The sequence below is a fragment of the Falco naumanni genome, chromosome 10 (assembly GCF_017639655.2).
Source record: "Falco naumanni isolate bFalNau1 chromosome 10, bFalNau1.pat, whole genome shotgun sequence".
Lineage (NCBI taxonomy): Eukaryota > Metazoa > Chordata > Aves > Falconiformes > Falconidae > Falco > Falco naumanni.
The window spans coordinates 5,906,896-5,922,411 of record NC_054063.1 but is presented as its reverse complement, the minus strand read 5'-3'; the positions used below and the strand labels follow the sequence as shown (position 1 = coordinate 5,922,411).

Here is a 15,516-nt window from a genome sequence, read left to right as displayed (position 1 = left end):
AGAGCCCACCTTCCCTCAGCAGGGATTACCTCAGGCTCCGAGCCAGCCGCCGCCCGGCCGCGCACATACGATGGCAGAAGCACAGCCCCGGAGACGAGAGCTACTTCCCCGCCCACCCCTCGCTCCCCCAGCGGCACTTCATGCCTGACCGGCAGCAGCGCCGCACTCGCCATCACACCGAGCAAAGCCAGCGGTCACCGCGGCGGCGCCCCCTCAGCCACCGGCGCGGCAGCCAGCCCCGCCCCGCCCTGTTCTGCCCGCCCCCTCTGGAGGCGGAGCCCACTGGCTGGCCCGCGCTCCTGCCAATCAGCGTGAGGAGGCAGCCCCTCCTCCGCCGCCGTGGAGGCCTGTGGGACTCGTAGTCCCCGTCCGCCCGCGTCGCGCCGCCAGGGGCCGGGACAGAACTACCAATCCCGGCGTGCCCTGCTGGCGACCCGGCACCGTGACCCGCCGCGGGCCGAGGGAGCGGCTCCGGCAGGAAGGCGGCGGAGGGGCCCGGTCACCCAGCCGCGGCCATGAGCTCGGGCAGAGAATCCCAGGGCCACCACGGCCTCAAGCGAGCGGCCTCCCCCGATGTAAACGGGCGTGGGGCGGGAGGCGCCCGGGGGGAAGGCGGCGGCTGCGGGGCCCCGGGGCGGCGGGATGCGGGGAAGGCCGCGGCCTTGCTGGCCGTTCCCTTCCCAGCGGGAGCGGGCGGCCGGGGGGCAGCGGCGGGGAGGGCCGCCGGGTCAGTCAGCGTGTGCTCCCGCAGGGCTCCAGCAGCTGGGAGGCGGCGGACCTGGGCAACGAGGAGCGGAAGCAGAAGTTCCTGCGGCTGATGGGCGCTGGCAAGGTGAGGCCGCTCCGCTGCCCCCCGCCGCGGGCAGGGCAGCGTCCCCCCGCGGGCTCTGGGCGGCACCTCCCGGGGGTGCTGCGGGGAGAGGCGCCGCTCCGCAGGCGGCTTCGCTCGGGCCTCGCCGTGCAGGGGGGTTGCGGCTCCCGCAGCCGCAGCTGGCGCATCGGCAGCGGGGTCGGGGAAAAGGCCGGGCCGGAATGATCGGGGCTCTGCTCGGCAGCCCCCCGCACCCCCCCAGTGCTCCCGACCAGCTCATAAAAGCGGGGACGAGAAAGTCCTTGTACAGTTCTCTTTCACTGGAAAAAATTTGAAGATTCAAAACAGTGGCATTAATAAAAATTACTGACAGATCAACACAGCGAAATACTAAACCTAATTAACTAACCCAGAAAATACTTCTAGAGGAAATGCACCAAAACTATTTCTGCTATGCTTTTTGCAAAAAAAATGCTGCAAAACTAGTAAATTTGTGCTTTTTCCATTTACAAAATGTTGCTTTAGTACTGTAGTTCTGCTTACTTTCAAGAAAAATAATTTTACTCGTACTAGCTTATTTTCCTTGAACACAGGGTTATTGTAAGCTAAAATATTTTACTGTATTAAAGAGGCGAAAGTTAATACTTCCTGGTGGATAGGAATACAATACCTTATTAAAACATCCCACTACCACTAATCTTAACGTCTGCTTGGGTACTTAATGCTGCTTGCTGTGTAATGCCAGCGCTTGACTACAGGGCTACATTTGATAATGAGCAACTACTGAGCCAATAAATTAACGAGCACAGTGAGGGTTTTACCTGATACTGTGACCAGTCTAAAAGTGGGATCATTGTAAGATGCAAAGACTGAACCATTGCATAGTGCCCGTGGTGCCAAAGAGTAAATTGTCAGAACCTAATTCACATTTGCCCAGCATTGTGTAGCGTAGTTTTCTTATCAGTGGCAAGAAACAGAATGAAATACAACCAGCTTTGGGGTGCGGGAGGAGTAAAGAGTGTCTAGGTTTTGGGGTTTCTTTTTCAGAATAATCAACAAAACAAAGATGAAACAAGTTCATCAAGAGGCAGCAGTTGTTAGGTCGTAAAATTTGCAGTCCTACAGTTGGTTGTCACGGTTTGACAGCAGACCTTTTCCATTCAAGATCTCTAGGATGTTGGCAAAGATGCCAGTGCACCCTAAAGCTCCAAAAGAAATTGCCTTTTCTTTTAGAAAGAACATACTGGCCGCCTTGTTATCGGAGACCACAGATCAACCTCTCACTTCAGGACAGGTCAGTTTATCCAACAGCTGATACAAAGTTGGAAGTTTAACACTCATTGAGGAACATCCTAGTACTTTGAGCTTCATAGATACTGCAGGGAGGGATTTCTGGTTTTGTGGTTGAAGCTGAAGGCAGGTCAGGTTGTGGAGTTGTAGAAGTTCTCAATTTTTGTCATTGGATTACTGACAAACGCTTTCTCTGACTGCACTTTCTTACCTTCTCAAGTCCAGGTTCAGCAAAGTACCTGATGGTCAGTGAAACCTGTGCACAAATGCCCTAGAAATTGGGGCCTATAGGTCCCAGTCTTACTTTGCTATTAAAATAAAAAACCAAAGTTTTATTGTTACTGGTACCTAGCAGTATTATACTTCTTCCTTGCTGCCAGGTATGGATATCCAAACCTCAGATTGTTGTGCATGGACAAGAACAGGGTTGATTTCACTCCCCACCTGATTAGCTATTGAATAGAAAAATCTCTGCCTTAAAACAATGAGGTAGAAACTGAAAAGATCTGTAAGGTCATCTTAGCAATAATCTGATGTCATGTAATGTATGACCATAGTAACTACGTATCATGTTTGCTCAGCTAGTAAGTCAAAGTACATGAAACCAGGCTGAGCTTGACTGTCTTGGAGAAGCTTTGATAAAGCTTTTAGAATAGCAATTGTCGGAGTTCCAGGAAACATCTTTCCCTGATAATGCTCCACTAGTAATTTTTTAGTTGACATGAAATTAATCTGGGGACCAAAACACCAAAAGAAGCCTGAGGATTGGTTCCAGGTTCTGCTGTTAGCTTGCAGAGTGACTGAGAATCACTTCCTTACCCCTGAATTTCCTAGAAAGCAGATGATGCTTCCCTTAAGGAGTCATAAAGAATCAGTACTGCTTGGTTATTAGCAAAAAGTTAAGATGCTGGGTTTGGTTGGTTTTTTGGGTTTGTTTGCTGTTTTTTTCCCCAAAAATCAGAACAGCTATTTTCTTAACACTTTACTTTCCTGTCCAACATAGAGTTACTGTCCTTTTATAATAACATACAGGTCTAACCTCCAAATGAGAAAACATCAATTTGCAATACAAGCTTTTAATTTTACAGAGATACAAATCAAAAACTATAGTGTTGTAGGCCTATCGGGGAGAGTTAGAGATTCCTACCTTTTACAAGAACAGAGGATTCTTAACTATTTTAGACCATATTTTTCCCCCCAGTCAAAATGATCCTTTACTTATTCAAACAAGTAGGTTAAGGGCATGTACAAGTAGCTCATGAAAATTATTTTTTCTGCTAATTCCTAAAGCTGGAAAAATGTAGAGCTGTAGTAACTGCTCGTCATAATTCGGGATGTGTTAAATAGTTTCAGATACAGCTCTGTAAACAAGAATGATATTATTGCCCAACTTCTGCTGCTATATATTAATCGTGGTTTAATTACAGTAATTACGCTAAGTAGCAAAGGTCAGAAACCTGTTGCAGTATTGGCAGGAAGCACAGAGAAGTCGTACTGGTTACATTTACCTCCTTCAGTAGAACATAAACCATGCATAGTGTAACACTCTGAATACATCAGGTCTTAGGAACTTAGCAACCCATCTTTGTATCAAAGCAATTTTGCTTGCACGCTTGATACAACTGCTAATAAATCTGATTGATTGTATGCAGTAATGCTCAATCCAGTAGTTTAAGGTGGCTAAATTTAAACTTTTTCATGTATATATTGATGAACTTTGAAAATGTAACTTCATGTAATTTGATGTCTTTGTTAATTTGAATGAACCATAACCAAAGTACACTGGACAATGCAGGGGAAGAAGACAAGAAAATGAATGAAGAATTGGAGTCTCAGTACCAACAAAGCATGGACAGCACGATGTCTGGACGAAACCGGCGCCATTGTGGACTTGGTTTCAGTGAGGTAGTTATTTCTGTAATGATTCAGCTTTCACTTCATTAAGACAATGGTTTAAAAATCCAGTCACTGCAACTAGTGGCAAACTTCTGCACTTTGGGTTCAAGAACAAACTTACTGCAGGCACTTCACCCCTATTTGTGTACACTGTGGAGGCCATTTAGATGCCTGGGAATGATTGATGCTTCTCATTGTTCTGAAAAGAGATATGACATGCTTAATGCTCCATAGTAGTCAAGACTGATTAGGACAGAAAGTGACAAATGTATTAAATCAAGGTGTTGCCAAGGAATACACAACCATCTGCATTGTTGCTGAGAGCTAATTAATCTTAGCTTCTTGTTGCAGTGGGGCACTTACCTCTCTATGGTCCTGAAAAGTAAGTGGCTATAGAGGGGTCAGATGTGGGAGATTTGCTGTACAGAGTCCGCAAGCGAGCTGACATGTGGCTGGTCTCATACTTATAAGGAATTCTATAGGAATGAGCAGGAAGAGAAGTGTGACAGAAACTAATAGAATCAGGTTATTAGGAACATGTCTTCATCTGCCAATTGAAAGGTTCAAAGATGAGTTGTGAACATAAATTCCTGATGGTCTAGCTCTTACTTTCATTATGTTTCACTCCCTGGCAAATAGTCAAGTGTTATGTACTGTGTACACCAAAGCAAGGAATTACTAAAGTGATGTGATCTGAAATTTCTCAAACTCATTTAGTGGTGCCTTTAGAATTTCTGCTCTAACTAAATAAGAATATGGCTGCTGAAACCATGGATGTCAGGGTTGGTTATGGTAACCACTTCAGTGGAGTTGCTTTCTGCCTAATAATTTGTATATTAAATACCTGTGTTTAGCAACATAGCCCATTTTAGTACTAAAATGAAAGGAGCTACTAAGTGAAACATTCACACTGGCGAATCTTAGAAGCTGCAATGGAGTTGCCAGGAAATAATGGTTTATCTGTCTCACAGTCTGAAATTCTAGTTTCAGGAAAGTGAAGAACAAGAAGAGGCAGCTGGACACTCCTCTGAAGAGAGCTCCGAGAACTCTGAAAGTGGCTCTGAGTCAGAGCAAGAGGAGTCTGCAGAGGAGCTACAAGCTGCTGAAAAACATGATGAAGCTGAGGTTCCAGAGAACAAAAAAGAAGCAAAAAGCAACTATAAAATGATGTTTGTTAAAGCCAGTGGTTCATAACTGCAGATGTAACAGCTTTGTATTTAAAGTACAGTAAGCCTTATTGTTACAGTGCAAAGTGGAGGACTGCTACAGCACAGATCTTTGTATTATGATTTTAAAAAGACCCCATTAGATGACAAAAAGTAGTATTTGCTTTCCATTGCCATGGATAACATTTTTATGGGCGCAGTGATATTACTGGTTTTTGTAAAGTGTATAAAATACTGGATGGAGAAATAAAATTTTTTGTTGTTGCCCGACCTCTACAATGTCATCTAAACTATCCCTCCCCTTATTCCATGCCAGATAAAGAAACTTCATGTTAGTGGTTCCTTTAGTTAGTACCCCAGTCTTGAATTTTTAGCTGTTAAGATTACATATGAATTACTGAATGTTGCATTAGATGTAAAATACCAGTATCAGCACTATTCTGTGATGTGCTAGAGCTTTAAACAATGATTTTGTCTGTAGGTGCTAGTGTTGACAGGGCTGAGAGGAGAAGTCACTCACTTTTGTGACAGTATTAATCACTGTATCCACCTGAAGTCCGACAGCAGTTGCATGGGACAAGATGATTTAGAAATGCTTAAGACAACAGAAGGCTCTAATTGCTTCTTCAGCTTTATAATTGGGGGGGATAAGCTGTAGTTCTTTATACCTTTCAGTAGAAAAGAGTGATTTTTTTTTTTAGTTAGTGGCTCCTGGTTATAACACTGAGCTGTTATTAAAACTAACTCCTCCCGAAGGAACCAGTTTACTTTGAAAGAGAAAATATAATTTGATAACGAAAAGGATATACAAATAATTTAGCTTTTTTAAATATAGAATACAGAGTTAAGTCTTCTTCCTTTTCTCCCTGTACATGTATCACTTGGAGGTCTTAAGTCCATGATGACAAAAAGGTTGTACCTCTCAAGTGAAGTCGAGATACTTAAAGAGTCAGGAGTTCCAGTAACTCCTTCCAGCAAGAACTGAGCACATCCATTCCTCTGCAGATTTATAGTTTATTTTATTCAATTAATTAACGAAATACCAGAACTTGATAGACTTTCTTTCCTCTTAGCACATCAGACAGATGACTGCCTCTCCTTGGTGGGAGAACAGAGCATCTGACCTGCACCTCTAATACACTCTCATTCTGCCACAACAGTGTTTCACGAAGCACTCCAGATGCTTGTGGAGAACCTTCCGTTTCTGTATACCATTTATGATGTGTAGACAACATTCGCAAGCCAGTTGGCTTACGTGAAAGCAGCAGAGTGTACTATCGTTGTATAGGTTTACTGAACGTAAACATTGCAGCATCAGTTTTTGGGGGAGGACTTGGAATAAGTTGCATTACAGAAAAAATAAAAGTAATATGATTGTAAATAAAACCTGTAGATTTTGATTAATCTGTTTTACTATATTTGCATTGGTTACAGATTTTTTCAGTCATTCAGCTTTAAGAACGTCGTTACAGCAGCCACTATCAGTCAGTGATTTGTACTTGATTTGTATGGATTTTTTTGTTTTCCCAATACTGCAAGCTTTTACTACATAGACAAAAATTAAAGCTGCTTGTATGTTGTGATGAAAGAAAACCTCATGATGACTTAACGAAAACTGCTTGATCTCTAGGAAGAGGGGCTTTCCCCGAAAGATCAGCTGATTAACTTTTCTAGTAGACTGACAGCAGGTTTTTTCCGGTTCAGACACTCAGCTATACAAACTCGCATGCCACTGTTAAGTTCTGTCGGCTGTGGCTGCTGCCTCTATTGCCTTGAGCGCAATTAGAAAATCAAGGTGTAGGCTAAAAAATGCTGCGCCTGCACTGACCTCTCTGCCTTCCCCATCCCAGCACCGCAGCTGGTGCTGCTCCCCACCTTTCCTCCCGCACTGCTCAGCACGCACGTAGATCTCGGCACGCACGCCCATCTCTGGCCGTGCCCATCCGCATGCACCTGCACAGGCGCTTTCAGAAGGCGACAAAACCCACTGCCAGCGCCCTGCTGCTTTCCCACTAGCCTGAAAGGAAGGGCATGGTAAAACCTCACTCACAGGCTCTTCTCTGCCATGCAGCCACCCTGGAAAGCCCCAGGAGCAGCAGATCAGCTGTCAGGCCCTGCATGGGTCTGCCCCAGCGAGCACCATGGGGGCCTCCACCACCCAGCTCTGCCCCTGTCCATTACAGCCTCCCGCGCTGCAGATTTGGCTGTCAGTTTCCAATATAAGTAGAGACACCCACAGGGATAAAAAATAAACTATAATTAAACTATTCTAGTAACAGCTCTGACCAGAAATAAAACCAATCACAACCTCCATTCCCCAAAAGTATGACACAGTGCTGTGAACACCTGATGAGCTTCACTGTAACTCATTTACGACACTGACCTAAGACTTAGCTGCTGAAAACAGTTCTACAGTCACACCTGCTTCTGTGTAACATTCATAAATACACTAAGAACTTGCAGTTCCATCTATGAAGCAGCCTAAGAAGCTTCTCCATATACACCAGGAAAGGCTGATTTAGTTCAGTGTAGATTGTGCAGTAAGTTTTAATTTAGGGGTCTGGTTTAGCAACCTCTGGTGTAATAGCAGCAGCAGTAGCAGCATGGATGGTGGCAGAACGGCTCCAGCTCTTACTGGAGACAGAAGACACAAGAAAAATCAGAGTTGGTGTCTCAGTTAATTCTAGTCAGAAAGAAAAAGAAATTTGCTTTTTCAGGTTGGTACAGAAGGAGCTCCCAGTGCTGACAGCAGAAGGCATCAGCAGCCACTGAATCATAAAGAGGGCAACTGCATTTTGTCTTTTCAAATCAGATTTGGCCACTGAAATTCCTCACCTCAAAGACCAGCTTATGTCCATCCCGATAGGAAGTCACGAGTCTGCCCATACTCCGACATGTCTTAGCAAACAACCACTGAAAGTCAGACCTGCCACAGAAGAGCCCTTATGTTGGGTAAACATCTTCATCTGTTTCTAAACCACACCGAGTGTTTCCCCATGTGAAGCTCCGTGCAGGTGCTTTACCACCTTCAGAGGGCTGAAACCTCGTGGCCGGGTGGAAAGCCGCGGTGTGCCCACTCCCCTTCCGTCAGCCCTGGAGTGGGGAGACCCTCCAGGTGGGTACCAGCACAGCCCCACTTCCCACAGCATCCCGGAGCCACTGGAGAGGATGCTTCTACGCCAGGCAAAAAGGGATTCTCACCACCACACAGGAATTCTGCGAGGCCAAGACCACCAGATCTGCCGCTTGCCCTGTAGCTGTACGCAGCTCTTGGCAGTTTGCTCTCCCTTTCTCCCTGAAGAGGGGGCTGACAACTGGATCCCTGACAGCACAGTTTACAGGCCAGCTTCAAAGCTGTAGGTCCTTCTAAGGCTCCTGGTGGGAATTCGCATCAAAGACGCATGTTGTTGGGATGCCAGAGAGGATGGTTGGTGGAAATCTCCGTGGATTTGCTACAGCCCCCGCACAGGGATCACATTATGCACTGAAGCCGCCTCTGTAAACTGCAGGAGACACAGAGAAGTGGCGGTGCTGCATCTCCTCATCAAAGCCCAGCACAGGGATTTGCATCAGTCCCTTGGAAGCCGTCAGGGGATTAAAAGAAAGGATGCGTGTCAAGGTACCCTCACTGATGGGACAAAGCAGAAGCTGGTTTCATTTGCTTTTAAGACTGCCACCTCAACCGCACTTTTCCTGGGAAAAGTATCTGCATAGTACACAGGCAGACAGCATCATGATGGCTAGATAAAAGTTTCCTTAGTTTCTGCACAGCATTAAAGAAACAAAATACTTGGTGATTTAATTTAATTTGATTTGGGTTTGATATGCATGTGCAGAATCAAATCACAGTAATAGTTTGTGCTATTATCTAGCCAAATCCAGGACCACTTACGGTGTCCATAGCTGAGGAAGATCTAGTTGAGGATGAAAAGTAACATATGTCAGGAGAGGGGGTTTGTACCATCAGTCAAGCAATACAGGGGCTTCTATAAAGAAAATCAAAACTGCCTTGAACTTTTTCACAGCTGCCCACCTTGACCTGCAGGGAAACCCTCCAACCGTTACCGTAAGTAAGTGTTCTCACCACAAATGTATCAAGCTACATAAAAAAACGCAAGAAGGTTTGATAATCTGAACTGGCTCCTTTTCACCCTCATATTTATTGCTGAAGCTTTAAAAAAAATACATGGGAAGCTTTTGATTTTTCACTGGCTGGGGCCAAGCCTCCTTCTTCCCGTTACAGACACTAAAATCTGGTAATTGCAATCCATTTGTAAGGATGCAGTAACAGAACATCTCTTAGCAAAACGCGAGTGAGTGAGTGAGTGAGAGTGTGTGTGTGTGTGTGTGTCTGCGTCTGTGTGTGTAAAAGGCTTCTTAATATAAGAAGTTGATGTTGTGGACACAAAAAAATAAGAGATCAAATTTACTCAGTAGTCAATTGATGGAGCCACTATCCAGATCCTGAAAAAAATCTGCATATAATATCACTTGCCAAGTAACATTTATAGTGGATTCAGTGAAGACAACTGGAGTCCTCAGGCATACCGAAGGCTTCGAGGAAGCCAGGGGACACAGCTACATCATGAGATGTTGCTCTCTCTTTCCTCTGAGCATCTCATCCAGGTTAGGACTTGAAAAGTGAGACCTGAGACAGGTCTGGCACTGATCTCAGCAGTGGTCCCTCAGCTTCGCAACAAATCAAAGGAGAATGGGATCAACACGTACGTGTGTGTGTACGGATTCACACCCCCCAACACAGACACATAGACACAAGTGTGTTGGGCAGAAGACAAAATCCTGTTTCATACTGGGAGAAGATGATGCTCAAAGGCATAATGCAGAAGCAGCAGAGCACCAAAGAACTGTTTAGCATGAACTAAGCAGTCAGAAAAGCCAACAATACAGACAATACAAGACACAAATAGAATTAGCAGTGGCTTTTCTGATGTAATTTTTTTCCCTCAGAGTGGCACTGCTCACTGTAACTAAATGTCACCAGTAACTTAATTTCATTAGGGTTACCTCTTGTGTAAGCCATCAGCCAGGGTTTAAAAAAACCTCCAAAACCTTCCTGTGTCTCAAGAGATGAACTGGAAAACAGCGTTAAAGCTTTTCTCAGTTGTGGCTTGTTGTTGTTGTTGTCCTGGTACCAAAACACCACTTCATCAGCATTTTTTTCATGTACGGCAACCAGCAATACTCTACTCTGGTTTATCCCGTTCACCAGGTATTTTTTGTGCTAGGACACTGGCCTTACAGTCGCACTTGCAAGCCATTCCTTCTTCTTACCTTCCCCTCTACAGTGTAGGCTGAGTCCCTTCGTTAAAGAGTCCAAGTCCATGTATTCCAGCTCCTTCAACCTTTTTACTACCTCTCCCTTCAAACTACTAGGCCGCTCTCCCCTCTCCCCTTCAGCCTCTTGACCAGTCTTGTCTGCAGATACAGAGAATCACAGAATGGTTTGGGTCGGAAGGGACCTTAAAGATTACCCAGTTCACCCCCCCACCATGGGCAGGGACCCCTCCCACCAGCCCAGGTTGCCCCCAGCCCCATCCAGCCTGGCCTGGGGCACTGCCAGGGATGGGGCACCCACAGCTGTTCTGGGCAGCCTGGGCCGGTGCCTCGCTGCCCTCACGATAACCCACCCTCACCATCTCTGCCATGGTTTCCTACAAACTCACTACTCACCTTTGCTTTCTCAGTCTCTTCCTTCCTTTAGTGCTTCCTTCCGCTATACATCCTGGTAAAAGGCTTCTTCTAGTGGGCAACAAGAAAACACCATTGTCCTTCAAGCTTATATCTTATAAATACTTCATCAATACCTGCTCCTCCTAAAATGCCATCTAATTCTGCCAGCGTTTTCTTCGGAAGCAGTTTCACACTCTCCGTAAGTCAACCAGGAGCATTGACAAGTAAATAACAAGTACACAAACATGCACCGTATGCAATACTTCCTGGTCTTATTTACTTTTATAATTAGCACTCAAAGTTATTCTGCCATCTCCCAGTAATTTCACTGTATGCTTTATAATTTTACCTTCCTCTCGGGTTTACCTGCAGTTTAACATTCCAGGTATCGTTGTTACACAGAATACGACAGACTTGTATTAAAAATGCTCTTTAAAATTCCAAAGCTTTGAACTAAAGAAATATCTCCAGAAGTTTTCATGGAAAGTTCATCTCGGTTGGTTCAATTCAGCTCCAGTTAGATGCACCTTTTCAAATAATGGAAAAAAATGTAAAGGGGTCAGACCCAATCAATACAGTTGTTCAAACAGAATTTCAGGCACTGTGATGTGTGTATTTTTGTGCTCTTTCTTTGTACTGCTCCGCTATGAAGAAAGGTTGCTTTTGCTCGCGGAGCAATAAAAGTCTTAGCCTTTTGAATACAGCCAAATAACCAATGGGAATGTTTACTAGGGGTGGAAAATATAGCAATTTTTCATGTTTTTCTTGTGCACGGCTTTGTTCTTTTTATAACTACGCAAGACACAGACACGCGCACAGCCCAAGCAAACACTTTAAAATACCTGAAGACAGGCATAAATCAGAGGGGTAACATCGCATCGTGCCTTCTGTATCTTCTAAGGTTTGACACAAAGTAAATCTGGTCCTTCCTTCACGTAACAGCCAGAAGTTAATTGCTGAGGCACACGGGAAGGATGTGGTTTCACAGAGGGGAAGAGATGCTGATATAAAATACATACACATGTATTTGAAGATCTGCAAATCAGATGAGTAAACGGTGCAGGTGGAAAAATACCAGTGTGAACAACCCCAGACCGTGCTGGGAGCTCTCTGCCCCCTCCAGCCCCCAGCCCCTCCCCCAAAAGGCCACTGCCGGACCTTCACCGCCTGGTTTGGAATAGCACCACGCAAGCGCAGCAGCATCTTGTGGTAGCTTTTAGTTCCACACAAAAGCAACTTTCCAGAATAGAATCTTTTAAAACAATTATTTCCTGAAAAACCTTTCCACCTAGGGTTTTTTTCCCCCCCCGCTGTTCCAAACCAGCCTGGATGCCTGGAACTGCTGCTGCTTGTCCTGTCCTTCCAATGGGAACAGCCTCCTACAGACGCACTGAGCAGCGCTGGAGCTCCACGGGTGTTCCTAGCAGCCCCGCGATACACCTGAGTGCAGAATACCAGTACTGAAAAATAGGGAAGATAGGGTGTTACACCAGTTCAGAAAGGCAAAAGCAGTGCTACTTACTAGTATCAGGCTGTAGTTTTATAAATTCAGCTGTGCAATAAAAGTTTAATACCTTTGGTTGAAGAAACTGAAGAGCCGTATATGGGAAGCGAAGTCAGTCTACATTATCTTTCTTTGGTATAATGTTATAAAATACTAAATAGAAAACAGCGCCTTCACAAGAAGAACTAATACTGTTTTATAATGAGTTTCTGTTTTTAAAATTACAAATAGTCTCAAACACTTATGCTGCTTAATAGGCAGTGGGGAAAAAAAATAAAAATCTTTCTGACCAAAATGATACTGATCTGCAAGTAGACATAATTTTTTTCTAATCTTAATATTAAATAATGTGTAACACCTACAAAGGAGCATTTTGATTAAAAGAAACAGAACTGAAAAAGGAAACTGGCCCAAATTGAACACCGTATGCATATGAAAATTAGCCCTAATTATTTACAGACTATACCCATCCCTGCAAAAAAGATGGTCGCTGGAGAACACCATTTCACATCTTCAATAAAAAGTTCTGGAAGAAACATTACCTTGATAATTAACTATTGACACAGATCAAAATAGTTTGGGAAGACTGGTTTTGTTAAAAACATGAATGATACAACTCTTTAGGGCAAAAAAACCGCAAAAACCCCACACGTGGCGTCAATTGGCCACGGCCACCCCGGATCCCATAGGCTGCGATCCCACTAGTGCGCTCTTCGCCCCCCAGTTACAGCCATGCTCTCCCCTCCCACGTAACCAAGCTGCTGTAGCAAGAATGCAGCTTCACCGAACCCCAAAGCAGCTTCACCGAACCCCAAAGCAGGCGGGGAAAGGCTCCTCTGTGTGCCCGAGGTAGGGGACAAGCAGTCGTAAGCAGCTCGGCTCTGAATTTCTGCCGTGTGCACCTAAAGGTCAAGCACTCACAGCCTCACACACTCGCCCTCGCGTCCGCCGAGGCAGCACTAAGCCACAGAAATACTCCCAACAGCTTCTTTATTGGTTCTAGAGATTAAGTTTCAGAAGAACTAAACATTCCCACCGGTCTCCATCAAAGTGACGCCAGCCGAGGGAGCTGGTACAGGGAGCTGGTACCAAGCCCTGCTGGGCCACCTGCCTGCCAGCCCTCTGGTCACTGCTCCGCTCAACTGGGATGCCTCCAGGGTTTGTTTTCGTTTGGTTTTAAATTGACTTTATTTCACCAGAAACTAAAGGGCTAAGGTGGTGTCAGACAAACATACACATCTAGAGATTGAGAGGACGGTAGCGTAGTCACAGGTAGGATGCAACCCTGAAAAATCTCTCTATTCAAGAATACAGACAGATTTAATCAAAGGATAAGGAACATTTCTAAAAATAGTTAAAAAAAAAGCTTTGGTGTAAGGGGAAACTGATCCAACCCCCAGTGAAATCAGTGCAAAACTGGGGAACCTTCAGTGGGATTTGAACCAAAGGAGAACAAAACGTGGCAACAGCACAAATGACTCCGGATTTTCAACTACCCGGACACCGGGAAGAGAGCAGGCAAGACAGAGGCAAGAGGAGTCAGATATGTTAATATTTTAATCTGTACATATATCATCTTCCAAACTGTTACATTTTATTTAAATTAATGTTTTCTTGCAAAATATTCATTTATGCTTTCAAAACTTTTTATAAAGGCAAAAATAAATCATTATTTTGGCAAAAGGTTTTGAAGTTGATACTGGCAGTATTGAGGTAAAACAGATTGCATTAGCTAAACGTATACTTGTAAGAATATTTCTGAGTATAGTGTTAATATAATATGATTTGTCTTAAAGTCTGAAACTTGAAGGTCAATCAGTTTCAAGGGGTTTGTAGCTATTACTTGAATACACCAAATAAACAAGTTAGTGGTTTCACAAAATACTGCAGAAGTATTTCTGTCATTTCTCATCCAGAGCTGAACTCAACTAATAATTACAGAATATTGGGAATTTTCTGCGTGCCTTGCATTCAATGCATCCACAGGTTTGTTGGTTGTGTTGGTTTTTTTTCAAGTAAAGCAGTTGCAGCAATTCATTTAAACTTATTTTCTCCTTATGTGACTACCTCACCCTTTGCCCTATACTGAAATAAAACACTGAATTTCAAATTTTGGCAAAGTTCAGCACCAGGTGAACATTCATATGAAATTAGCAGGTGCCACATTACATTAGTTTTGCTGTTTACAGGATAAATACTAGTCAATACATCATATCATAATGTTTATTGAGAAAACAAAAATCAAAAGAAAACGACATATTTACTGGTAAAATGACATATCCTATTATATTTTTTTATTGCTTACTTCACATATTTTAATTGCAAGTTTTCTTCTTTCACATCAACTTCAAAAAAAATATAAATTTGTTAGCTGTTTGTTACTGAGGGGACGGCACTACGGACAAGAGCAACCTAGCGTACTGCGGATTGATACCAGCGAGTTATCGTATGGGATCAAAAAAATAAATGAGAGTTAAACCCGGCTTTCATTATGGCTTTTGTGGGAAAAGTCAGCTATGTAGTGGTTACTGATATTTAGAAATTCAAGCTAAAAGTTCTTGCAATGTATTACTTAATGGGCCAAAGGGTGGGCGATTAACTCTACAAAAATATTCAATCCAAACCACCCTTTTCAGCAAACCTCCCACTTGTGTTAGCTCTACCTATACCCTAGGAACGTGCTTCTAGGTCTGTTGAAATTTAGGTTTTTTCATGAAACTTTACATTGTGCATCTGAGCCTGAGGGGGACGTTACAGAATCTTTTAACATCTATGCAAGTAGTCTCTCTTAAAATGAATTCAGCCCTTGATGTAAAAAAAATTCTAAAATACATTGTTCTAAAAATACATTGTCAGTATTTTACAGAGTTTATTAAAAGTGCCATTTATCCATATAAAAAGTATGAACTAAAACTGAAGTCAAAATAAAATGATTTGCAATAATTCTCTTTGTTTTCACAGACAGTCCCCCTATTGCTCTCCAAATGTGTTTCCAGAAGAACAGGTCATCAGCTGATGAGGATCTTCACAGCAAGCTGGTAGGGAATCTTCTCTCTTCCACGCCGCATCACTAGGTGGGATTTGCTTTGAGGCTTACGTCAGTGTTCACTCACTGCTTTGGCTAGCGTAAAGCAAAAAAAAACCCCACGGTTAAATAC

General features: G+C 43.9%; 2 protein-coding genes across 9 annotated transcripts in view; one reads left to right on the top strand and one right to left on the bottom strand.

Moving 5' to 3' along the window:
* The first annotated feature begins 438 nt into the window (after nt 1-438).
* On the top strand, nt 439-5,433 carry C10H11orf58 (chromosome 10 C11orf58 homolog). The gene is made up of 5 exons (XM_040608976.1): nt 439-575; nt 752-832; nt 2,045-2,105; nt 3,897-4,006; nt 4,982-5,433. Exons 1-5 carry the CDS (start codon nt 516-518, stop codon nt 5,189-5,191), a joined length of 522 nt encoding a protein of 173 aa, XP_040464910.1. The 5' UTR covers nt 439-515; the 3' UTR covers nt 5,192-5,433.
* Nucleotides 5,434-13,897: 8,464 nt separating this feature from the next.
* PLEKHA7 (pleckstrin homology domain containing A7) overlaps nt 13,898-15,516 on the bottom strand; it is a 160,105-nt gene continuing 158,486 nt past the window's right edge. For all 8 annotated transcript variants that reach the window (XM_040608613.1, XM_040608614.1, XM_040608616.1 and 5 more), the window contains one exon: nt 13,898-15,479. Coding sequence is in view for 1 of the 8 variants with exons in the window: in XM_040608615.1 (XP_040464549.1) it covers nt 15,457-15,479 (23 nt within the window). In the remaining 7 variants the exon portion in view is untranslated. The remainder of the gene's footprint in view (nt 15,480-15,516) is intronic.

Excerpts from the sequence above, each read along its gene's own strand:
- C10H11orf58 (XM_040608976.1), top strand. The coding sequence starts at position 516 with ATGAGCTCGGGCAGAGAATCCCAGGGCCACCACGGCCTCAAGCGAGCG. Across the intron at positions 576-751 it reads AGCGAGCGGCCTCCCCCGAT|GGCTCCAGCAGCTGGGAGGC; the intron begins GTAAACGGGCGT and ends GTGCTCCCGCAG. Across the intron at positions 2,106-3,896 it reads AACCTCTCACTTCAGGACAG|GGGAAGAAGACAAGAAAATG; the intron begins GTCAGTTTATCC and ends TGGACAATGCAG.